Below are 26,685 nucleotides of genomic sequence, written 5' to 3' on the forward strand. Positions count from 1 at the left end.
GTGAAATAAGAGCTGCTTTAAAGATACCTTTAAAAACGTTATAGGGCCCAGCACGATAGCCTAGCAGCTAAATTCCTTGTCTTGAATGCACCGAGATCTCATATGGGCACCAGTTCTAATCCTGGCGACACTGCTTCCCATCCAGCTCTCTGCTTCTGGCCTGGGAAAGCAGTCAAGGAAGGCTCAAAGCCTTGGTATGCTGCACCTGTGTAGGGAGCCTGGAAGAATCTCCTGGCTCCTGGCTTCGGATCAGCTCAGCTCAGGTAGTAGCGGCCACTTGGCAAGTAAATGACTGGATGGAAGATCTTTCTCTCTGTCTCTCGTCCTCTCTGTGTATCTGACTTTGCACTAAAAATAAATACATCTTTTTAAAAAGACACGTATAGACACTGCTATTAATTTTTGCTTACGATAGTAAAGCAAAAATAAAAGCCATTTATATTTGTAAAGGAGTAAGTCTCAGAGCAAGGTCTGGTTTAGAAATTTAAAACAATGTGATTCTCGAAGGTCAGGTTGAGTTTTTAGATTTGCTCACAGGTCTAATCAAGTGTTCTTCTGGCAAGTCAACATGCTGTGCACTGGTTCTTTCCTTGAGAAATCTTCCTCAGGCATGGTTATTCCTCTGACTTAAAGACTTTTTACCCCCTCACTGGGCAGCATGAATAAGCGTAAAATGTTGAAACACATATTTCCCCCAAATTATCCAAGGTTCTTCCCTGCAGTGATGCAATAACCTTCTAGCAAATATCTCTGTATTGACATTCTTTATCCATCAGTCCCTATACTACAACTTGACCTGACTTTCTGACATTCTGGCTTCCTGCCTAAGGTCACTTTTGCTTGCCAGTGAAGCTCTTCTCTTGATAAATTCCTTTGTGACTCAATGAACTCTGAACTCTCCATCCTTGTTCCTGCTTTCTCCTGCAGTTGCCCTAGTCAGCTGAGCTGTTTCTAGCATCCTCATATTTCCACACATTCTCTCTGCTTAGCGTGTGTACATGATGCATTTTTAATCCTTCTATATTCATTAATATTTTATCATGCTGTGATCTCTTTATCAAAACCTTCCTCAATGTCTTCAGAATACTCCTCTGTTTTTTTGCCAATCATATTTTTATTCTTGAATTGATAATCTTGCTGAAATTCTTTTCATTCAGGCAGATCTCTGTCATAGATTTGAGCTCCAATAGGGAGGTATATCTGTTTATATTTATAACCTTGGCATTTGAACACAGCCACTGATTCCTATTTCAGACACGATCCATGTTGAGATGGGATTGATCATTCCTCCCATGCAGTCAAGAATTCTGCTTTTTTTCTTTAGACTCTGAATCTTTGTGTTCATAGATCTTGGATCTCTATCACACTGCTGTGCAATATGCTTGATGAAAATATCCATAGATTATTGGCAAAAGGGGTCACCATAAATCCCTTCCATTGCTGCAGCACTAAGCCACTCCTGCAAAGAAATGGCATACCCTTCTCGTGAGTTCAGTCTGCTTGGTCCCTAGGACTTTTTTTTTTTTTTTTTTTTGAGCATTTGATTACGCCTCTTTTCTCTCTAGCACATTTTAATCTTACTCTGTTGAGATCTAAGCAGCCATGGGAAGAAACAAAAGTTAGATTTTTGAGTGATAAGAAACTAAACTACATGGATGTAGAAAGGGCCAGAACATTCTCAAGTTTTCCAACCACTCTATTTGAGATAGCATGTGTGTCAAACACCAGATGCATTTAATCATATCAGTATTGCCAGTATACAAAAGCAGATAATTCAACCAGAAGTCACCAAAGAGAGCCCTTTTTAGCTCACAATTAGTTTTGTAAACATCTACTGAACTTTATGTTGTATGCTCATTGAAACATATTGTAATCCACTTAGTGAATTTCTTTGCTGCTCCTAAGCCTAATCGATGAATCTACTCAGAGATGTCTTTTTGTTGTTGGTGGTGTTGTAGTTGATAAAAAAATATTTTGGAATTTTAGTAAGCCGTGTTTGACTCTTTGAGGAAGCAATGAGCAATTCATTTGTTTAGTAACAGTAGCTTGCAAGGGCAAGGTTGAGATTTCAATTTGTCAGTCTGTCAATAGCTGACACTATGGTGTCACTCCTTAGTCACTTATAGCCAAATACTGAACACTAAGTTGTGCAGTGCAAAGCTAACAGCATAAACACAGATTGAAATGACCTTTATGTTTTATGACCAGAAACATTAGTTTGAACTCAAATAATGTGAAAAATGTGAATCCTTCACTCAACTGCATGTAGCAACAGAGAATCAGTTGCTTTTTTCCTTGTCCCTAAAAATGTCATAGTAAATGGTTAACAACTCACTATTCCAAATAAAAATGCATGTAAATAAAGCTTTGTTCTCATTTTATTTTTCTAGAAGATTTATTTATTTTTATTTGGGAAACTGATGTCCTGTATCCTGCCTGTGATCCCAGCGAACTGTTAGAACACTGCAGGGCTGCTCTTCCTTCTGAATGTCTCTGAAACTGTTTTCTGTGGAACAATCTGGGACTACTGCAGTGTACACCCAAGAAACAATGTTAGGCCAATCCAGTTGGATACTCCTGTGGCATTTAAGTTGTTTCTGATGTTTTCAACACCAATTTCAATACCTAGGAGAGTGTTCTCCACCACTTTTCTTCCATTAGCTCTGCCCACTGATTTGCTTATAGATTTATCTGACTTCCTCTCCCTAATCTTGAACCTCTCGTCTCTTCCCAGTCATCATTTTTCTAAAGTTCCGCATAGTGAATGGCACCATCACACACTACCCCTTTACTCGTTGCCTCTGATATTCACATAGGCACTGGTCCTTCATACTCTGGATCAATTATACTGCTCAAGCCAGCTGTTTATTCTGTTTCCCTCTGCATTCATTTAGACTCATCTTATTCTGGTATGACTAGCCTATAATGAACAAAATTTAGTGCAAGAAAGTTTGCGCAGCAGAGATATTGATTCCTCAACTAAAATGTTTTGTATGTGTACAGTTCTAAGCTTGTTTAATTCAACATCCTGTCATATAGCTTCTCCTCCATTTTTTATTTTTTTTTTTTTTTGCTTTGTTTACCTTAAGCCACACTCTCATACTCTCTACAGGTGCATAGAAGTCCCAGTATCTTAACAGAGATAATTGCATCCATTACCAGAAGCTCCTCCTGACAGCTCTTCTGAAGCAATTCAACTGGCATGTTTCTACATCTTAGAGGCCAGGCCTGTCTAATATATCTCTATCTAAAACAATTCTACAAAAGAAGTAGTAAGCACATTGAAGAGGTTATATCGGTTGCTGTTCTGTTTTCCACTTTCAGTGAGATTCACATATGGCACATAAAAGTAACAGAGGTGTTAATACTCCTTGTAGTAAGATCAGTATGCCCAGCATTGTGACATACCAGCTATTAGCCCCTGGTTCCAGTCCTGGTTGCTCCATTTCTAATCCGGTTCTTTCAGAATGTGCCTGGGAAAGTAGCAAGTGATGACTGACGTGAGTGCTCCTGATCAAGTCTCAGGTCCCTGGATTCAGCTTGGTCCAACTTCAGCTGTTGCAGCAATCTGGAAAATGAACCAACAGCTGGAGTATCTCTCTCTCTCTCTCTCTTCTCTCCGTTTCACTTTTGTTTTGTAACTTTTGCCTTTCAAACAAATAAAATAAATTTTCATAGTAGCAGTAGCAACAATAATGACAGAAAAGTATGAGTGTGTCAGATGCTGTTACTTACTTTACAGCACTTAATTCTCACAACTGTCTTAGCAGATAACATTCCTCGCACTATTGTATGGATTAAAAAATAAAGCTTAGTGAGCTAAATGCTTCTGACCATGATAATAACTACTGTGGTTTACACTCATGCTGAGTGACTCCAGGGATTATATATATCCATATGTTTACTTATGTTTGGTCCTGTATAGGATTTATTTATGCTTTACATTTTTGATTCATCACATTCCACTTATAAGCCTAAAAAGCATTGGCAATTAGAGATTTGTGAAGAGAATGCACACCCCCATCTCCTTGGTGAAACACTTTAAAATAATTCAGTATGCATCTACTTATCTGGTAGGTAGATTTCAAATTTTTTTGAAAAAAAGAGTGAAACCTTTCAATAATAAAGTTTGATGTAGCACCAATAGCAATAAGAACCTATTCTCAACCCAAGCCCCAAGCCCCAAATGCTGGGCAAAGGGACATAAGGCTTATTGTCCATCCCTCTTTTTTGTTTTCTTACCCTCAACCTGAAACATTCTCTCCAGCATGGGCTTGGGCATGTCTGAGTGTTCTATGCATCTCATTCATTTTCCAAGGACTGATGGGACTGTGGGTTAAGGACTGTAATCTTTTAGAAGACTGTATTGGGCACTGGAATGAGCTTCTTCAGATGAGAACCTGTATTAGACCTGCCAATCTCTCAAGGTCAAAGAAATGGCCTTCAAATACCTGCCATCCCTTGATACGTGGGAATAGCTCTTGTTTCTTCAAAGCAAGCAAGGAGGAGCTGCTGAGTTAGGAAATATTGAGTGCAGCCCGGTATTACTTGATAGGAAAGATAACACTCTGAGAACTGTCTGTTGGGTGTTTTTCCTGTTTTGCAAGTATCGTTGAGTGTGTGACATAATGATCCAGACTGGGGCAGCTGCTGAGGGCTTCCCTGCTGCGACATCCCATGGCAGATAGCTGTAGCAAGGGATGAAAAGACTCAGGTCACTACACTAAGATCACTTTGCAATTTTTTTTTTTTAATTCTCTGGTAATTTGATGCTCTGAGAGCTATTTTAGTTGTTTGACATCAAAGGAGAAAAGACAGGTCCAGAAAATGTGCTTTCACAGAGTTAGACTTCTTGGGAAACTTCAAAATACAAAACATAATAATCAGAAATAAAAATTTCCACCTTAAGGATTCCAATCCTGGGGCTGGGGGCAGTCTGAACCACCCCGCAGGGTGGCAGCTGTGGGGAGGTGTCCCTGTTAGGTGGAATCCGGCTGAGGACTCAAGCCAAAACCACCACCATATGGCAGTGGCTGAGCCCTTGGTTTCTCCAGGCCCAGGAGCAACTAGCCCTCAGGTTCATAGCCTTGAAGGGAACTCGGGAGCTGGACAAATCTAGCTCCACTCTACCGCCAAAAGCTGGTGGCAGGACAAGTCAGGGTGGATTCCAATTCTGGGGCTGGGGACAGTCTGAACCACCCCACAGGGTGGTAGCTGTGGGGAGGCATCCCTGCTAAGTGGAATCCGGCTGAGTATGGCGGTGGCTGAGCCCTTGGTTTCAGGTGGCCAATGCACCAAGTGGTGCCAGGCTCTGCCTGCTGGCCACCCAGAGGCGAGATCTGGGGTTTTTATGATTTGTAATAGCTGCTTAGGGACACCCATGAATAAGGCCAGCTTTAGTGTTGGTGAGACACGAATTCCTGGTGATTCCCAGTGATAGGAACATGAAACTTTAGCATAAGAGTGGGACTGAGACCTGAAGGTTTGAAGGGGAATGCCCATAAGAGGAGCAGTGGCACCCGAGAGAGCATCCTGAGTGGGGTGTGGGGTGGGCTGGACTGCAACATTTACCAGCTCAGACAGGGCTAATGGGAGGGCCTGACTGCACCGGGCACTGCCTAAAGCCCAGTGGCATCTAGGAGAACTGGATCTGGGACGGGATCAGGGGCAGAAACCTGGGAAGGTCCCCTGGCAGTTATAGCTCCCACTGGTGAACAGGTGGTCCACTGGTGGTCCGAACCTGGGGGGGCAGACAGGCTGGGCAAAGTTGCACCAACGGCTCATCAGTGTATGAAAAGGAGATGGAATGGGTGCACCAGGCAGCACTGAGCAAACCCTAGCCCACAAATAAGATTGGAAACCAGGATGAACCACAGGACAGGCCCAGCGAGGTTTTTGCACCAACTGGTCTGCATGAGCCACGGATGCCGAGCCACAGTGTCTAGGACAGGGATCACGACAGGTGATGGGCTATGCCAAGCTGAGTCAGAGCAACCTCTGGCATGTGTGTGATCTATGGCTGGGGACAGGCCCGGTTGGGGGGCTAAGGGGACACCCTAGCTGGGTGGAAGTTCTCACCAAAGGGGTGCATGAGCTGGAATGGGGCTGCGTTCTGGTCAGGATACAGCTTTAGTCTCCCTTGGCACAAGTGTGGACTGGGACAAGACGCACCAGGCCAGTCCAGACTGCAACACCTTCTGGTGTTCTGGAGGACCAGGTTAGATGTGGGACGGACTAAGCTAGGTCTCAACCCCAACTGAGCCATACATGAGGTATATGTGAGTATGGATGCACTGTGGCTGGGCTGAAACATCTAACAGCAAGAACCAGAATGGGTTGAAGGCCAGTTAGGAAAGGCCACTGTTCCTGCTAGGACAGGAGGTGAACTGAGTAGTGCTGGCTCATGGACCCACTGGTATGCGCGAAAGCTGGCACTTGGAGGGGTTCTGATGGAGGAGCCTGGGCAACTCCTATGTCAGGACACAGACCCTGCAAGTAAGCTCAAGAAGTATGGAAGGAAACAGCCAAGAGGTCATGGAAAGTGTCCCACTGGCATACATTTGGCATGGGTTGGGCAGACCGGGCTGAATCAGTTCACGAAATCCACTGGCAAATTCGAGTACCAAAACAGAGTGTGGGTTGGGCCAGGTTCGGTCACGACAAAAGCAGTACACAACATAGAATGCCAAGGTGATGTTGCCTGTGCCAGATGTGACCGTAGCACCCAACCAGCACGCATGAGAATCAGGAAGGGATGGAGCGGAGCTGGCAGGGGAATAAGGGGTGGTTGCCTTGCTGGACAGCTACTCCCAATGGAGCTGGGATGGGGACAGACCAGACTAGGCAGGGCTACAGCATCTATGTGCCTAATGTGGAGCAGATCATTGAAAAACTAGGCTGGGCTGATTATTCCTACTGGTGCAATCTACAATTAGAGTGGGTGAAGGTTGTTGGGGCTTAGCCGCAGCATCAGCTGGCAAAAGCTGGCACTGGGGGCTAGTTCTGTCAAGTTAAACTACAGAAGCACCTGGAGAGTGCATAATCTGGGAGGGGGAGTGGCCTGGGAGGGAAACAGTGGGCTCCTCTCTCTTTGGTTACCACCCCCCATGGGAGGGCATGAAAACTAGGACAGGAGCTGGGGTGGCTAGACAGAGAGACACCCAGCAACATCCGTGAAGGCTGGATAGTTGAGCTGGTTAGATGGGACATGGTTGGATCGTCAATGTCTGTGACCCAGAACTGCCCAGGACTGCAAGGATGAACCTCACAGCATCTGGCTAGCACAGCAAAAGATCAAAATTCAAAGCACGGCTTATCCTGAATGTGTTTCTTTTGTGCTACTGTAATGTCAACATGTTGTAAGCAAAGGAATATTTATATTTGGAGATAAGGGATTAAAAAATAAAAGCTGAGCTAAGAAAGGCAATTCTTGTGAGGTCCTGATGCAGTTTGACAGGTGTGTTTATACAGCTAATATTTTAGAAGAGACACTAGGGTACTCATGGACTGCCAAAGAGGAGAGCTGACAGAAGGAACAGAAACCTGCCGGAATGTTGTTCATGGACTTCTATCCTCAAAAACTGTCGGGAAATGCATTTCAGTCACCTGGTCACCCTGCCATGGCAGCTCTAGTAAAACAAAGCAGCAACATAAACGTTCATGTTGCATTTTCAGAATTTTCCATTTTAAGATGTCCAGGACATTGAAGGAGAGCTCTAACTTCCCTTAAATATGAAGAGGAATAATACTCACTGTGAAAACACAGTGATGCAATTTTAGTTTGCCTGCTTCTTTTCAAAAGCTTCTCACTTAGATGTTTTCAGTTTGCTTGTTTTTTGTCTGGCCGGTCTGCTGCCAATGCCTCGCAGTCCTTTATTAAGGATTAGCAAACAGAGATGTGTGTGACAGTTCTGAGGGCCATAAAATCCCAGTCCGGCATGGACAGGGAAGTGGTTGAGGGCAGCGGTGACTGTGAGGATACACTCTCTTCCTCTTTTTAATAACATTAGCCATTTCCTCCCAGCAGGAGGTGTGCTGGCATTGAGAAAAGGCAGATACAGAAACAGAAAAATGCCTCACAGAGTATGGAAGAGTTTTACTCATCCAAGCTATGATGGATTTTCATGGATGGTATTTTAGAGGTTTTGATATATTTAGTGTATTTTTGTTTATTATGAAAGTTAACTATGATGAATCAATTGGGATGTGTGTAACTCCCATGCAAATTGAAAAGTATCTTACAGCGATGTTATGTGTCTGCTCTTATGTTAGCATCACACTACTTTGATTACAGTAGCTTTATTCTTCTAAACAAGAATGGTGGGGGCTTGGCATGATAACTCAGTGGCTAAAGTCCAAATTTTGCTTGTGTCAGGATCCCTGTGTGATGATTTGTGTCCCAGCTGCTCCACTTCCCATTCAGCTGCTACTTACGGCCTGGGAAAGTAGTAGAGGATAATCCAAAGCCTGGTGACCCTACACCCATGTGGAAGACCCAGAAAAATTTCCTGGCTCCTGGCTCCTGATTTCAGATCGACTCAGCTCTGGCCGTTGTGGCCACTTGGAGAGTAAATCAGCAGACGGAAGATTTTTTTTTCTCCATCTTTCATTTGCTCTAATTGTAAATCAGAGTTTCCAATAAAGAGAAATAAATCTTTTAAAAAACAGAAATGTGGTAAATCTAACATTGCTCCTCTGACTGAAGATTGATTTGGCAATTTGGGATCATTTATGATCCTGTAGGATTACTTTTACTGTTTCTGTAAAATTCCAGGATGTTTTGATAGTAAATTCATTGGATGTGCAACCAACTTTGCAGAGTTTAGACAGTTCAACAATATAAATTCATTCATGCCATAAACACAGGTCTTTCTATCTATATTTGTCATTTAAAATGCCTGTCATTGATGCTTGGCAGTGTTCACTGCAGAATCATTTCACGTCCTTGATTACATTCATCCCTAAGCATTTTTTTCTTCTGGTGCACTTGAAACAGGATTATTTCCCTTATGTCTGTTTTCAGATAGATATTGTTATCATATACACTTATTACTACTTTCTGCTTGTTGATTTAGTGCCCTGCAACTTAATTGAATTCATTCGAATTCTGAGAGCATTTTTTGGTGGAGACTTTAGAATTTTCTCTATGTAAAATAATTTCATGTATCAATCCAATATTAGTTCACTTCTTTTGTTCTGGATGCTTTCCTCTGTAGGAAAATGTGTTTAATCAGTCTCCTTACTCATTAGTTATGTGTTCATATTTGCTGATCATACTCTCATTGAAAATCATAATAAATCAAGTAGATGAGTAGATACATGTAATATTATTCCTTCTTAAAAGGAATATATCTCTAAATACCTATTTGTATTACATACATAATCTATTTTGGTATTGAAGTTCCAAACAAGTTATAGCTGAATATAAGATGATCAAAGGAATATTTATTACATAGGCAACATCGAGAATTTAAGTGTTAACATGCTGGATTAAAGACCCTAAGATGCTTTGAAGTCCCTTCATCTTTTTTTGAAGGATCACATTGTGAATTCACAAATCAGGAAAGGAAACCTCAATGAATTTTCATGATCCAAACTGAGGTTCAATGAAAATTATAGCCTAATATGCAAGTTAGCTGTTTTATATTTTCAAATCCTAAATATTTGTTATGAACCAATCTATGCTTGGTAGGCTCATATGCAAGAAAAAGGCTATTGAAATTCCCAGGATGTGATTAAGGACAACATGAATTCATAATGCATGAGCAATAGAATGTAATCAGGCCTTTCCTGACTCTTCTGGAGAAGCCACACCATTCCATTTTCATCCTATCAGTTCCAGCATCATTAGCCCATCAGGATTGTCACACTTTGAAGAGTGTCAGATTATTTCAGAGCCCTTAAAAATTACCTCACTGACTATGTATTTCGTTTGAGAGCTCGATCTAGTTTTCAAATTGTTTTATAAAATATTTTCATGAATGCCAGCTCAAAGCAAATAGTGATTTAGTTCAAACAAGAAAATAACAGGATCCTAATGTCTTTTTTGTGACTTCTTCCTGTTATTATACAGGAGGAAAGGAAAGGTGTGAGCAGGACAGCCAGAGTGGGCAAATGGGTGAACAAGCAGGAGAGATTTTCCAATGATTGATTCACTCTCAAAGTGTCTACACCTGCCCAGCCTGAGCTAAGCTAAATCCAAAACCCAGGAGCCTCATTGAGGTCATCCATGTGAGAGCAAGTATTCCAATACTTGTGCCACTTTCTGCTGCTTCTCCCAGCTATTTACTGGAGCTGGATCAGAAGTAGAATGGCCAGGACATACACAAGCACCGTTGTAGGATTTGGAAATTGTGGATTGTATCTTAACATATTGAGCTACCTGCCAGCTCCAGCATCATCCATGACTTTTATTATGTGAAACAAAAAATGAACAAATATTAGGTCATTTCCTGACTTGATTTTTTAAATGGGCATCCATGACATGTAAAGTGAATATGGAGCATTTTAAGCTATAAATCAGTATGTAAATATAGTTGAAATCCAATTCATTTTGCATTTTTAAATATCTCCAAAATTGCAATGAATATTCCAGTCAATAATATATATGTATATATATGTATGTGTGTGTATGTGTGTGTGTGTATATATAGATATGTATCTATATATCTATATCTATATCTATATGGCTAGTCACAGTTATGAAATAAGTACAGGACTTGCTAAAATGTCAGCTGTTTTATTGTATTTGTGAAGATATTTTACATAGAGCTAGAAATGGATCATGTTACTGAATCACTAGAAACCTGTGAAAACTCAGAGCTGAGGTTTTTTTTCTTTTTTTTTCATTGTTGTTTCTATTGTGTAATTTGCTCAACTCTCCAACTGGATTCAAGACTCTGAGAGCATCCCACAGTGCATTAGCTGTCTAAGAAGGTCGGAGAGCTTGTTCCTGTTGACTGAGGTGGTAGACAGCAACCCTGGTTAATGACTTGTCTTCATGGGAGACAAGAAATAGGTTGACGAGCCTTGGAGTTGAGTGCTAATGCAGTATATCATGTTATATTCAACTACTTAGCTTTTTCCTCGTGATTTGCAAAAAAGTGACAAATTTCCTCATATTGTATTCATTAGAAAAGCTGTCCTCACCCATTCGTCTTTCAGGCCTGCTGTGTTCTGCTGCGAGCCTTCACTAATGTGTGTAGTCTGTGAGCTCCATCAGCTTACTGTCTGGTCCTTGTTCTGTCCATTCCTCTAATGAGGAGGAATGCTTCAGTGAGGAGTTATGCTTCAAGAACAGAAATAAACGAAGAGCATTTTGTCTATTAGCAATGGGAAAGCCAAACTCAATTTCTTTCATTATTTCATTGATGTGGCTAATTGGAAGGGAATCTTGATTCTTGTAGATATTTGTAGAATGGGTTCTTGCTGACTTCTTGTTTGTTCCTTTTCCTCTTTTTGTTCTCTGTCTATTTCTTCTTGTTAAGATTTATTTATTTTCACTGGAAAGGTAGATTTACAGACATAATGAGAGAAAAAGTCTTTGCTGGTTAACTCTTCAAGTGGCCCCAGTGACCACAGTTGGGCTGATCCAAAGCCAGAAGCCAGGAGTTTCCTCCAGGTTTTACATGCAGTTTTGGCTCTGGGGCATCCTCCATTGTCTTCCAAGGTGACAAGCATGGAGCTGCAAGGGAAGTGGAGCAGCAGGACAGGAAACAGCTCCCATAGGCTATTCCAGCACATGCAAGGCTACAATCTAGACACTAGTCTATCCCGCCTATCTCGCTTTTTTCTCTTTCTTTCTTCCTTCCTTCCTTCCTTCCTTCCTTCCTTCCTTCCTTCCTTCCTTCCTTCCTTCCTTCCTTCCTTCCTTCCTTCCTTCCTTCCTTCCTTCCTTCCTTCCTTTCTTTCTTTCTTTCTTTCTTTCTTTCTTTCTTTCTTTCTTTCTTTCTTTCTTTCTTCTTCTTCTTTCTTTCTTCTCTCCTATCTCTCTCTCTCCCTCTCCATCTCCCTTTGTTCTTTCACCATAACTGCATAATGCTTATTAGTAATCCACAACAGAGTACTGTGTGTAGATGTGTGAGTTGTCTTTCGTCTGTGATTGTGTATACATATTTACAGAAGAGATTAAGCCTTGCTAGAGGAGAATTGGAAAAGAAATGTAAATGCAGTTAGGGGGAACAGAGAGGAGAACAGAAAAAAGGAGAAGAAAGAATTGTAGAAAGGTTGACACAAAAGAAAAAAATAAGAAGGAGTAAGAATCTGGTGTAAAATCGCAGAAGAGTGACCCAGATAAGAATTTAAAAGAGAAAAGGTGGGGCAAGTGCTATGGCACAGTGAATTAAGTCATCTTAGGATATCCACACACCCAATTTCCGAGAGAGCCTGTATTGCTTCCCACCATTTCTGACTTGGATTCAAATTTTTAGTAATGCATCTGGAAAACAAAATATGATGGAGCCATGTTCTCGTAACTGTGCCCCATGTAGGGGAACAGGATGAAGTTCCAGCACTATAGGTTTAGCTTGTCTCACACCTGGCTGTAGTGGCCATTTAGAGAAGGAGCATGTGGGTAAAAGATCTCTCTCCCTGTGTGTGTGTGTGGTGTGTGTGTGTGTGAGAGAGAGAGAGAGAGAGAGAGAGAGAGAGAGACTGCCATTCTCCATTTCAAGTAGAGGAAAATAGATAAACAAATAAAAGGAATACATCATGGAATAAAGTCAGGCAAATCAACATACGTGTGTGGGTGTGTGTGTTATATCAGTATGTGTTGAGGATAAAGCAATCTTTGACTATGGAAAATAAACAAAGTAAATGATTCAGAATGTATATACAAATGCACCCTCCACAAACAAGCACACCTTCTCTCTGGATGAAAATGTATCCTTCCATTCTGAGCTAGATTTACACCTCAGTGTCCTCTACTTAAAACAAAGAAATAATTAAAAGAACATTATAATGAAAACAACAGTTTCTCAGAAACTATTATCATAGGTTTCCTAAATGCTTGACTGGAGCAAGTTTTTTTTTTTTTAATAATCAATTAGCTTTAGGTAAGATTTTAGTAAAAATTGGTGAAACTTAAAGGAATGCTAAGTAGTTACATCTCAGTTGTTCAACTTCTTTTACTCAATTCAGCATTTTTTCAAAATTTCCTTAGAGAATATGAGTAGGTTAATAATGTTTTATCCTTTTGCTATGGAATTTGCATATTTTTGTCCCCATGAGTCTCACACAGTGGAATCTAGTGACAGAGGAAATGACATTAGCAGGCTGACCTGGGAAGGTGTGTGTGTGTGTGATTGATTGCATCATGAGGTGGTACCTTTTTGAATGGGACCCATGCAGTTATAAAGGATACCCTGATTTGCTTTTTGCGTCTGAGAGATATTCCCAAACAATTCAAGAGGAATGCCAGCAAGAAGAATCCAGAAATTACTCCTCTCATGAACAGCAGAATTTGCCATGGTGATTTGATTCTGTAGACTCCAGAAGTGTGAAATTAAAGTCTAGTTTATAAGCCGCCACACTTGCACATGTTATTCTAGTGACACAGATACACTACATGTGCATGGAAGTTGTGCTTTCAGAATAGTGTACCTAAATCAGTGCTTTCAATGAAACAGCATTTCTTTTAAGGTTTCCACAATACATTGTATCTTATAAATTAATTCATCAAACTATAAGAAATATCGATGTATTACAAAATAATTATTTGTCACTTTTTTAAAAAAAAATGTGTTTCTTTTTTTTGAAAGGCAGTGAGATACACAGCAAGTGATCTCCCATTTGCTGGTTCACTATCCAAATTCCTACAACAGCTAAGTCTAGGCCACGTCATAGCCAGGACCTCAGAACTCAACCCTTAATAGCAAGCTCTACTAAGCAGCAGAACAGAAACTAGAATCCGGGCACACTCAGATGCAGTGGTTCCTGGTGGTTATATAAATACTGAGTTACGACATCTAGCCCTCTCTCTTACATATGTTCAGTGCGCCACTAACATGAAAACTTTATAATCTGGATGAAGCATTCATGAACTAAACCATATTGGATTATTAATTCTGATTTTCTATATGGTAGTGGTATCTTGGAAGTGAGTCCATTGGCATGAATGATAACGGAGACATTCTAATTTGTAATGCAACATTAATAACTCAGCTTAGTTTGCATGGTGGTCAAGGAGCTGTGTTTGTTGTACTTGAAGCCATGTTTCTCAGCCTAGAAGCTTGGAAAAGAAGGAAGATATGAGAGACACACAGCAGGGTAGGAGGAGCGAAGATGGCATGCATCGCACTGCTTTTGGTGCAAGTGGAAGAGTAGGACTGAGAGATATTCGCTAAACAGTTCAAAGAGAAATGCCAGGTATGTGATAATTTGACTAAATGCCTGTTAACTGTTTCTTTAAAGCAGCCTACCTCAGGACTGATGTTATAGCGATGAGACTAGATAACTAAACCCATCAATGGTGTCTGTGGAGAAGACCAAAGCATCTTCAGGGACACATTCACTGAAGGATTGTGGTGCAAGATAAAGCCTAAATTACCTGAGTCAGATTCTCGCTGCCTTTCCTGGCACACTAGCAGGAAACTGGGTGGAAAGCAGCACAGCCGAGACTCAAATTGGTACTGCATTCTAAGATGTTGTCATTCCAGCTTAATCCCCTGCACTGCAAAGATAGTTCATCATGGACAATTTACTCAGTTGCAACTAAAACTTCGTTTTGATTCTGTACTCTGTCTACCCTTTTCATAAGTTTTCTCAACTGTATATAACATGTTACACACGTTTAGATAACAGAATTTAGCCTAAAACTAGTTTGTTACCTCTTATGAGCATCTAGTTAAAACTAATACACAGCACCAAAAGGCTAGTTTCAGGAATTTCTAGAATCACTCAATTTTGATTACTCTTGACCTGCAGCAGCACCATTTAGGAAACGAGGTGTTCATTGCAGAGTGCAGAGCAAGGATCTGTGTATCTACCACTTCATTCATGGATTCCTAGAAGTGCAAACATTCTGATAGACTGAACTTAGGCTGACAGGCATGTATTCATTCGATCCAAGTTCCTGCTTGGTCTGCGGAACATATGGTCTCCCATATCATGCTCCTAGGGAATTTTGATGATGACACAGTGGGTTCCTCTCAGTCTGGCTACATGCTAATGATAGCTAGTTATTTATCAAGGCTTTGATTCTTGGAAGAGGAATGTCTCAAGATAAGAGCAAACGACAAGAATTAGTGAAGAGGAAATTACGACCTAATGAACCCTGTGAATAGGAACCTTGCAGGGCCACCTGTTCCACTGCCTTAACTCGGAGCTAGTTGTAATAGGACATTAATTTGGGATCATAAAAGTAGGACAAGGAAATCTTAAGTTAAAAGAAGAAAGCTGGAAGATTATGAGAACCTAGGAACTGAACTTTTCTGGCAGCTGTGTCAAAGGGGTTTAGTTTCAAAGCCATGTAAGTAGTGTTTGCAAATATTTGGGTGTAAAAGTTATAATAACTTTTTGTCACATGGTGACTATCCTAGAAATGGAAGATTTTGAGTCTGACTACCTAAATGCCTGATAAGTTTCCATCAATCTGTGTTCTTGTGAGAAAGATAGCTCATTCTACCTCAAGAGCATAAGGTGCAATCTGCAAAATGTTGATCTCAGATTTCTACAGAGAAATTTCAACTGGGTCCTAGCAACCTAATAGGCCTGTCCCTGTCCCATGTAGCTGTGCAGCAACACTGTATGATTTCAGACAAATGCAACTTTGTAGAAGCAATGATACATTATTTGGAATGTTTGATTCTCCAGGTGTTTTTGTTTCTTTTTCTTCAAATTAAAAGACAAGCTAATTGGAAGGACAATGTAGTTTGGAATATCCTCCAGCATAGTGAAAATGCATTCTCAGTGGAGATGGCACAGTCTATCAATGTAATAGCTGTTTAATAAATAGCTTTGCAATCTTGACCCAAGAACTGAGGATCAGAACTGTAAAGTCAAACTCATGTCTCCCTTTGTGTGTGGGTATTCCCAGGGATTTTATTAACCCTAGTGTTAGCTGCTATTTCTTTATCTGTGAAATGAGTATGAATACTTTCAAAGTTGTTAGGAAGGTTAAGAGATATGCTTTGTGGACCTTGTTTTTCATGCTGTTTGCATAGAAATCTTTCTTTGCATAGGTGTGGCAGTTGTATTCATAATAGGAATGGGTTAAAATCTTTCCCCACTGTTAGGTTAAGAGGTGATTGAGGGAAAGAAAATTTTACTTTTTCTTAGCTTCAGCAGGAAAGAGATGTTTTAAGGGGAGTGTGCTGATGGTTCCCTGGGAGAGATGGCCCAGAACCCCTTACTGCTTGAGGCAAAAGGCTTCCCAATGTATACAGCACTTATGCATACAGGAGAGGAGAAGGCAGTGACTGCTTAATTTGCATACACTTGTGAAATGTAACAAGTGATGTTTAGTGCATGGTACTCACCTTGATGAGTTGAATGGTTCCTGTGGGGCAATCCAGACATTCCCGAGGAGTTAAAGTCAGTATGATCCATTGTGGACTATCACTTTGTGCCCACATATTATAACTAATTGCACATCTGACTGGCGTGTTAACTTGAAATTCCAGTACATACAAGCATGCTCTAAGTGCCTAAAGGGATGTTTGTGCTAATGGTGGGTTTTTGAGCATGGCCAGTCACTGAGGACACTGTAGATAACTCCTCAAGAATCTCTCAGATCAGCTAACCAGAGCATGCGTGTTCTTTTTTTGCTAAAATGAAGGTTCCCTCCCTCCATTCTTCAGCAGCTCAAGCTCTAGACTTCAGGGTTCTGCTTATTGAAGGAATTGAGATGAAAAATGCCAGGGGTCATATATTAAATAAAATATGAAAATGATCATGGAATGAAGTATGAAAGTGTTCATGGATTTAAAATGTTTTGCATCAGTCAACTCTCAATACTATTTTCCTATAAATTTTAAGTGTCCTCCCATATGTGAATAAAGAAAAATCACATATTTATTTAATAAAATATATATATATATTTTTCATTCATTGTAGTCTGTGTAAAGATCACATTTTAACAACATTTGATGATGACCTACAGAGAGAATAACATTACAGGAAGGAGGCCTTATGCACTGCTGTGCAAATCACTGAGACAGAAGAGTTGAAACAGAACAATTCACAAAGTACTTCAGAAGCCCTGGGTAAGAACAGGTTTTTATTCATGGCTCCTAAGAAAGGTTCCAGGGAAGTGGTGTGTTTGACCAAGGAGTGGGCAGTGAGAACTCACTGGGCAGAGTTAGTGCATTGCAGAGGGGAGGGTTTCTCCACTCAAGGAAGAAACAGTTATGCAAAAGAGGCATCAGCACAGGGGAGCCATGTTTGCTTCCTTAATTGTAGGGAATCCTTTCTGTGCTGTTTGCATTGTTTCTTGCCTTACCTTTCCTTCCTTCCTTCCTTCCTTCCTTCCTTCCTTCCTTCCTTCCTTCCTTCCTTCCTTCCTTCCTCTCTTTCTTTCTTTCTTTCTCTTTCTTTCTTTCCTTTTCTTTCTTTCTTTCTTTCTTTCTTTCTTTCTTTCTTTCTTTCTTCTTTCTTTCTTTCTTTCTTTCTTTTTTCCTTCCTTCCTTCCTTCCTTCCTTCCTTCCTTCCTTCCTTCCTTCCTTCCTTCCCTCCTTCCCTCCTTCCCTCCTTCCTTCCTTCCTTCCTTCCTTCCTTCCTTCCTTCCTTCCTTCCCTCCTTCCTTCCTTCCTTCCTTCCTTCCTTCCTTCCTTCCTTCCCTCCTTCCTTCCTTCCTTCCCTCCTTCCTTCCTTCCCTCCTTCCTTCCTTCCTTCCTTCCTTCCCTCCTTCCTTCCTTCCTTCCTTCCTTCCTTCCTTCCTTCCTTCCTCCTTCCTTCCTTCCTTCCCTCCTTCCTTCCTTCCCTCCTTCCTTCCTTCCTTCCTTCCTTCCCTCCTTCCTTCCTTCCTTCCTTCCTTCCTTCCTTCCTTCCCTCCCTCCTTCCTTCCTTCCTTCCTTCCTCCTTCTTTCCCTCCCTCCCTCCCTCCCTCCTTCCTTCCTTCCCTCCCTCCCTCCCTCCCTCCTTCCTTCCTTCCTTCCCTCCCTCCCTCCCTCCCTCCCTCCTTCCTTCCTTCCTTCCTTCCTTCCTTCCTCCCTTCCTTCCTTCCCTCCTTCCTTCCTTCCTTCCTTCCTTCCTTCCTTCCTTCCTTCCTTCCTCTCTTTCTTTCTTTCTTTCTTTCTTTCTTTCTTTCTTTCTTTCTTTCTTTCTTCTTCCTTCCTTCCTTCCTTCCTTCCTTCCTTCCTTCCTTCCTTCCTTCCTTCCTTCCTTCCTTTCTTTCTTTCTTTCTTTCTTTCTTTCTTTCTTTCTTTCTTTCTTTCTTTCTTTCTTTCTTTCTTTCTTCCGTCCTTTCTTTCTTTTCTTCCTTCCTTCCTTTTTCTTCTCTTCTCTCCTCCTTTCTTCTCTTTCTTTTCTTTCTTTTTCTTCTTTGGTGCAAACTGACTACTTATCAGGTGTCGGTCACATCTGAGTGCCTGGCTTCAAGATCCCGCTCTGCTCCTGATGCCAGCTTCCTGGATGTATTAGAAACTGGATTCACTGCTAGGTCCTCCCTTCAGCCTGCCCAGCCCCAGTTGCTGAGGAAAGTCGAAACGTGAAGCAGTGCATAGGAATTGTGCTTGTGATCGCTTCTTCTTCTCTTTGAGTTTCAAACAATAAACAAATAAAACTTAGAACAAGAAGTTTGTGGGAAATTAAACCAGAATATAGGTTTATTCTGGTGCAAAACAGTTTTTAAATCCTCCTACAGGAGACTTCAAAAAATCACTAAAATATGTGTGAAATTAAAAATGTTTTTGCATTTAAATGATTGTGTCTTTAGGTTCCATTATTAATAACTTTTTGAAGAATCTCTATTGAAAATAGCTCTGATGAAAACACTGCTGATATGCACTAGCATGTATTCATAAATATGTCTTTTTTCAGTTTCCCCTTGACCTGTGAAGTATCTTGTCTTCCAGATGGAGCACCATACATCTGGTGGATCGGGCGGTCCAAGGAGAAGTTTCCATTCTGGGGAGGTTCCCCACCTGCCTCCCAGCAGTGTGAATGTGGCCTGGACAAAGGTTTCCTGTATGTTCCACACTTTTGCAACTGTGATGTGCACAAGAATGAATGGTAAGAGGAACTGTGAGCTGTCTTTACTTGTCTTCATAGCACATGCAGTGATCCATAAAACTTCCCCCAAAGAGAGAAAATTGTAGATGAGAAATTCATATGAGTGAAGGCCCTTTCTTGGTAATGATGACTTTTAGCACTGAAAGTGGTCAATTCTAGTGTTTTATGTGCTGTGATGAAGGATGCAACCAAAGGTATGTGGTCACATCACAATCTCTGTGTTGGCCGAACTCATACTCAAAAGGAATAGAATGGAGCCGTGACCTCTGCAATCCAAAGAGTGTGTCTATCACAGGGAGAACACAGATGTGGAGCAAAGCGGTGGCAGACACAGCCAGGAGTAATTATACAGACATTTCCCCAGCTCTCTCACTGATGTTCTAGTCACCTGCGATTGTTCTCTTCCTTTTAAATTGCATGTATTTAGAAAGTATATATACATTTGAAAAGAGAAGGAGGGAGGGTGAAAGGGAGGAAAGGAGGGAAAGAGGCAGGACTGTAGGGAGGAAGAAAAGAGAGGGTGATGTGTCTCCCCTCTTCTTTTTCAACACCCCGCAACACCTGTGACAGTCATTGTAGGCTATTGTGAAGCCAGAAACGTATAGCTCAATATCAGTCTTCTATGTGGGTGCCAAACATCCAGAAAATTCAGGAAATTTTGACGAACAGGAATCATGAAAGTTTGGCAACTATAAGTTCTGGGAATGGGCCCCTGTGGGGCTGTTAAATGTTGTGTCAACAGGAAAATACCTGCTACCCTCAGCACAGGTTCACTTGTGTCTTCTTTGGTGCTGTCCACTAGTATTTCTATCCTGTGATTCCAGCCTTTTTGTCCTATGAAACTTTCATACATTTGATACCCTCTGAGCACACAGCCCTTTAACTTTCTAAAAAGATTTATTTTATTTAGGCTGGGTGAAAGAGCCTATTGGCTAAAGTCATCACCCTGCATGTGCCTGGATCCCATATGGGCACCCTTTTTGGTCCCAGCTGCCCCGCTTCCCATTAAGCTTCCTGCTTGTGACCTTGGAAAGCAGTAGAGGTCCCAGGATTTTGATTTTCAAATACATCATTTATTTCCTTCTTAAGAGACTTTCTGAGATAATGCTTGATACATCCCGGGAGTTTAGGGCTTCTCAGCTTTTTCATTCAATCTAATTTTTTGGTGCCTCAGACTGCCTTTGATTTAGACAGAAATCAACCTATGTAACTTGAAGTCCTGTAGGCTGTGTGGATTGATGGTTCCTCACTTTAGTGGTGTCTAAGCTGGGGCTCAAATCCTGAGTCCTAAAGGAAAGGAAAATCACCTTATGGCACACCAAGGCTGGATGCCTTCCAGAAAACTAATGCTGTGTGATCACTAATGGGTGAGTTGTATCTCTTGTGAATCCATTCGTGATTTCTTCTATAGCTTATTGAATTTGGTTATAACTTTAACCTGCACAGACAGAGGTGAAGAATGGTCTGTGTGAGTTTCTGCTCATTCGCTGATTTAATAGATAGACTCTGCAATATAACCAGGTTCAAAACCTTGCTACGTAAGAATCTGTGCACTCACTGCTCAATGAATGGATAAATAAATTAATGGACAGATGAATAGATGGATGGACCGATGGTGTGATTTTCTTTTTTCTCATCCTCTCCACCTTGTCAATACATTTTTTTGTTGTTATTGTATACCGTTTAGCCATTGAATTTCCCTGTATGCTATACATGCTGCAGTAGCTTGATATAGGATTTTCAGGAATTGCACTGTGTTTCCCATGTGGGTCACAGAGACACAATAAGCTGAGTCATCACCTACAGCTTTACAGGATGGCCATTCAAAAGAATCTGGAATCAAAAGTGATGCCAGAGCTTCACTTTGTCACTCTACTCTGGAATACCAGTGCCCCACACTCTATCTCAATTATGACACCCAATAGCTACTTCAAGATTTGTAAAGATAGCATATTTTTCATGTGTTTTAGTAGCATAGAAAGGCATCACACATTAAAAGAGAACATGAATGAAAGAATAGCACACTCACACTTATAAATGCATGTTTAATTTCAAAATCGAAATCATTAATCTGTAGAACTAGATGGGGTTACGGAGTTGGTGTTTTGTATCGGATAGTAATAAGATTTTTTGCTCATTTTATTTGATGATGCTATCATTTATCATTCATTCAGCAATATTATGATTATGAATAGTTTTTGATCGATGCATTCTAGAAAGCAAATTATACTTAAGAAATGCTCATTGTATACCTATAAGAAATAGATGTATACTGAAGTTGTAATTAGTTATCTTTCAAGTTCCACAAACAGAGAAATTTTGTGAATTCATTTTTAAGCAATTACAAACATTGTATTGGATATAGAACTTAAAGTCAGTACCAAGGTTAATATTTTGCATTTGTGTGTTTTATGCAACATTTGACTTGAACTATTGGCATACACAAATACAACTTCACTTAAAAAGGTCATGCAATTTTGATCCCTACTTCTTTTGATTGTTCAAAAGGCAGAGATGCAGAGAGAGAAACACAGACCAATGGACACCTCACCTCTGCTAGTTCACTCCCCATAATGCTAACAAAAGCAATGACTGAGCTGGGATAAAATCAGGTGCCAAGAGCTGTATCCAGGTCATCACATCGATGGTGTGAGACCAACTGCTTAAGCCAACACTCACAGCCTTTTTTCTAGCTGGAGCTGAGAGTGTAACCAGGGCTAGAATTCATGTGCTTCAATACATAGCATTCCAAGTGGTGACTAATTCACTACAAAAAACATCCAGTCATGGGAATCTGTTTTAATATATTGCCTGCCAGGAAGTTCATGGATCACACAGGTAAGATTAGCTTTCACTTAGATCCAAATAAGTAGGATGAAATTATTGCCGTTTTAGTTTTTTTTGTAGTTTCATTAGTGTTGTCAGGTTTGGTCTGCAAAATTTTACATAAATCAAAGTGATTTTTTTTCTTTTAAAAATAGGATTCTTTTTAAAATAAAAACATATATTATCTTTATTTTAAAAGAATCAAAATATCTCAGTAGTTTTAAAATTCAAAAGCAGAATCTCCTGCCGGATTGCCATTTTTAATCCTTGTAAACTTTACTTTACATAAAAAAAATTTGCTCTGAGAAACAGTAGTTGAGTTTTAAGGTATCTCCACAAATATTGACAATTTTTCATTTAAGTTATAACTAAATTTGAGGCAAAACTAGATATCTTCTTCTGCAATTCTATTTTTAAAGCAAAATGTATCTTAGAATTTTTCATTGGCATTCTTACGTAAACAGTAAATGGATGTGCCTTGTCAATTTTAATAGCACAGCATTTCATAACTTTTATGACCATACTTATGGAATAATTTCTTTATATTGAATGCTTGATTTTTAAGTGGTTTTCATGATTAGAGCAATGTGTTAAGGAATTTTTTAATATAATTTATCCTTTTTAAATTTTTCGATCTTTTTTTTTACAGAAGAGTTTATCTTACATACTTTTTTTTACTGTTTACTTTATTTGTTCAAAAAAATACAGAAAAAGAAAGAGACAGAGACACAGACAGAGAACGAGACAGAGAGACAACTTGAAATTTCTCCATTTTTGCTTGGGTCGCTTTTGTGGGAGGCAGTGACGCAATATGAGCCATCCTCTTGGTATCTTCTACGGTGTGCGTTAGCAGAATGTCTTAGTATACAGGTGATCTGGATATGAAATCAGGCATTCTAGTATTATACCTGAGGTGTTCAAAGCAGTATTTTAGCCACTAGGTTAACAATGAGTTCCTATTTTCAATTGTCGTTATTGAATATAACCGTAGCCTAGAAGTTCAGGTGCTGCATATTTGCTTTTGAGAGAAGAGGTCAAATTGCTGAAAGGACTTCACAGAGAACACTGAGTGTCAGTCTGAAATTTGATATTCACACCATGTGGGGGGGAGGGGAAACCTGTCACTGCTCAGGATTGCTAACAACTCCCTGAATTCAGAACACAGTTACACAGGAAAACACAACTACTTCTTTTCATGTATATCATAGTGGCACCTTCATCTCAATATGATTGCAGAGTGGAATGCTGGGGTCCTCTTCAGGGTCTCCCCCAATCTCAGGGTTGGCCATCCTATCTGGGAAAATGAATATCCTTGTCTGGATTGTGCTGAAAGAGTAGATTTTTTTATCTTGTAGAAGAAAAGAAAATGATCCCACCTCCTGAACATCTCTCGCTTGTAAGGGTTATGCGAAAATGTCATGAGCTAACACATATGATACATTTAGAACACACCCACCTTGTGCCTATTTCAGCTGGCAGCACCACCATTTTCTGGATGCAAAAGTTAATGAATTTCTTTTTTATTTTAAAGATTTATTTATTTTATTACAAAGTCAGATACACAGAGAGGAAGATCTTCTGTCTCATGATTCACTCCCAAGTGAGCCACAATGGCCGGTGCGTGCCAATCCGAAGCCAGGAACCAGGAACCTCTTCCAGGTCTCCCACGTGGGTGTAGGGTCCCAATGCATTGGGCTGTCCTCGACTGCTTTCCCAGGCCACAAGCAGGGAGCTGGATGGGAAGTGGAGCTGCTGGGATTAGAACTGGCGCCCATATGGGATCCCGGGGTTTTCAAGGCGAGGACTTTAGCAGCTAGGCCATGCTGCTGGGCCCAAGTTAATGAATTTCTAAGTAACATTTTATATAATAGGATGCTCAGATACTAGGATTATCATTTACTAACTAAAGAAACTGAATTGTTTGAGCTCTCTGAGCTTCAGGTTCTTGCTTTGTTTAAATGGGGCAATATTTTTCTCAAGAATACTGGCAGAGTTAGCAATAAGTTGTGTATCCAGCATGCCTTAATTTTTTTTGCTTTTTCAGTCACTTCAGTAAACTGAGAGAGACAATACTGGTTATTGGAAGCTAGACCAGTGTTGAAATAAATAATAGTACAGAAATAATAGCATTTCAGAGTAATCAATTGTCATTCAATCCACAAATTCTGGATGATTGAGGCCCCATTTCTCTCAACGTTGGGGCAATTACGTATAAAAAATTACTATGTGTATTGAGCAGAAATGAAACAAATGAGTAATCATGTAGCTTGACAATGAAGATGGCATCGACTCCCAGACACCCTGCCAAGATGACCCAAGTGAATCTTGGGGAATGCAATGTTGGAAGGTGACTGTAAATTAGGAAACTAAATCCTAACCAATTGCACTTTAGTTGTGTGGAGCAAACCTGTGTGAATAGAATGTGGACAGTCAGCCTGAGAGTGACCAAGGGCAGCTGAAGGATGTGTGTTTGGAATTATCAGTTCAGCACAATGGGAAGATGTAAGTTAAAGATGAGAAACAACAAATTTCACTTTGTTTTCAGTATTGAAAGCACAGAATATGGTGGTTTCATAAGTGAATGTTTTGGCAACTCATTCTGGATTAAACTCTGTTCTCTCCATTTGCAAATGCTCCATCCTAGGATGGCTCAAAACCCCTCAAAACCGCAGTTTCCTGTCTTTGAAGTCATTGTCACTGCATGATCATAGAGTGGTTCTCAGGACTCAGTGAGGTAGTGCATGAACCTTTAACATAACACAGCTATGGTCAGTGAAGAAAGAAGCACCTGCTATACTCATGCCCAAAGTTGTGGTTGTTACTCTCGCTACATTCTTGGAATAGTAGCCCCAAACACTAGCAGTGCATTTGACATAGGAATAATATTATTTCTTTATATAAAAAATAATGGCAATTTTAAATATTATTATGTTGTCTGTTCTGTTCTGTCAAGTATATTGGAACCTGGACTTCACCTATAAGAGACAGACTGCTTAAAAGTTTTTAAGCAATACAATATGAATAACAATTCACAGTTTGAGAATGTGGGTCTGAGAGGAGTCAGAGAATTGAGAGAAGGAAGCAGCAAGCGAGTTTTGGAATCCATCCCCAAGACCTAGAAAGAGACTGGACTGCCTCCAGTTAGAACTGAGGTAGGGAAGATGATGCTAAAGTAGTGGAAGTGATTCATCAAGAATAATGGAGGAGGTAAGGAAGAAGGGAAGAAATCAAGATGGCAGGGTTTGTAGTCTCAGCAGTACAAATGTGGAGATCACAAGGAAGTACCCACATGAAAGGTGAACTGGGACAAAACAATGAGTACAGGAAAGTCGTGCGTCTGAGTTTGAGTGTCAACTGACATCAAAGGAACGTGAGTGAACAGATGAATAAGAGAGCAGAAAATGAATGCAGATCAGAATTAGAAACTCTCTAATGTCTCATCGCCCTTGAAATTTGTTTCTTATTCTATGCAATAAATAAAATGATAGAGAAAGAAAGATGGCAAAAGACAGAAAAGTATGTGTAAAATAAATTTAAAATATAAACTTCTCACATGGAGAACCAAGAAGAAACTCCTGGCTTCCAGCTTTGGGGACAGGCTCAGCTCTGGGCATTGTGGCTATTTGGGTTATTTAGGGATTGAAGGGTAGATGAAAGAACATATCTATCTCTTCTTTTTCTTGAAAAAGCCTGCTTTTAAAATGACAAAAAAATCTTTTCAAAAACATCATTTTTTGGATGCAGGAGCATTTTAAATTTATCCAAGTCAAGCTTTTGGACATGAATGAAGCAATGAAAAACCACACACCCCACTCTCACTATAATGTCTTGCTTTTAATCTACAGATAAAAGGTAATAAGAAGCAAATAAAGGTGCCTGAAAATTCATGAACAGGTGTTTGAAATGCAACCTTGGCATAGTCTGCATTATTATTATTATTATCATCAACAACATTATTCATGATACACACAGGAATTCTCCCATCCACTAGCCCCAATTCTGTTCTCTCATCATTTAAGTAGCATAATCCTTGAGTAATAGTCACAAGTCCAACATGCTACTATTTAAGTGTATCATGACATTATAGTTATAGGAAATGGTAGATAGTCTAGTATTCTATTGTCATGGTATATTTAATGATTTCATTTTACATCCTCCTTTTATTTGCAATTAGAGATGAATATGGAAAGATATCTCCATTTCCAAATTGAAGTGATCTTCAAGTAGGACTTCTGATGGCTATTTAACGTTATCTACAAGATAGTCCATGACCCCCTTTTTGTTGTTTTTATTTTCATAGGTGAGGCAGATTACCAGAAAGAGTGAGGGACAGAGACAAAGATTTTCCATCCTCTAGTTCACTCCCCAAATGGCTGCAATGGACAGAGCTGAGCTGAACTGATGAAAGCAGCTAGGTGTTTCTTCTGGATCTCCCATGTGGGAGCAGGTCTCTGTGCCTTGGACCATCCTTCACTGCTTTCCCAGGTCAAAGGCAAGGAGCTGGGATACAAGTGGAGTAGATAGAATGCAAACTAGGAACCAGTACCCATAGGGGATGCTGGTACTTGCACTTCAAAGATTAGCGCATTGAACCAACACACTGATGGCTAACCAATCTCTTGAACAGAAGGAAAGATGTTTAATGCCTTGTTAGCATTGCATCCAGCAGGAGAGATGCTACTAGTCACAATG

At 40.3% G+C, this 26,685-nt stretch overlaps 1 protein-coding gene across 1 annotated transcript in view; it reads left to right on the forward strand.

Annotated features, from left to right (window-relative positions):
• LOC131478741 (contactin-associated protein-like 5) overlaps nt 1-26,685 on the forward strand; it is a 172,243-nt gene that overhangs the window by 114,690 nt on the left and 30,868 nt on the right. Inside the window, exons 8-9 of the mRNA XM_058659314.1 lie at nt 15,244-15,264; nt 18,988-19,167. Coding sequence (XP_058515297.1) covers nt 15,244-15,264; nt 18,988-19,167 — 201 coding nt within the window. The remainder of the gene's footprint in view (nt 1-15,243; nt 15,265-18,987; nt 19,168-26,685) is intronic.

This window comes from Ochotona princeps, chromosome Y, assembly GCF_030435755.1.
Source record: "Ochotona princeps isolate mOchPri1 chromosome Y, mOchPri1.hap1, whole genome shotgun sequence".
Taxonomy (NCBI): Eukaryota; Metazoa; Chordata; class Mammalia; order Lagomorpha; family Ochotonidae; genus Ochotona; species Ochotona princeps.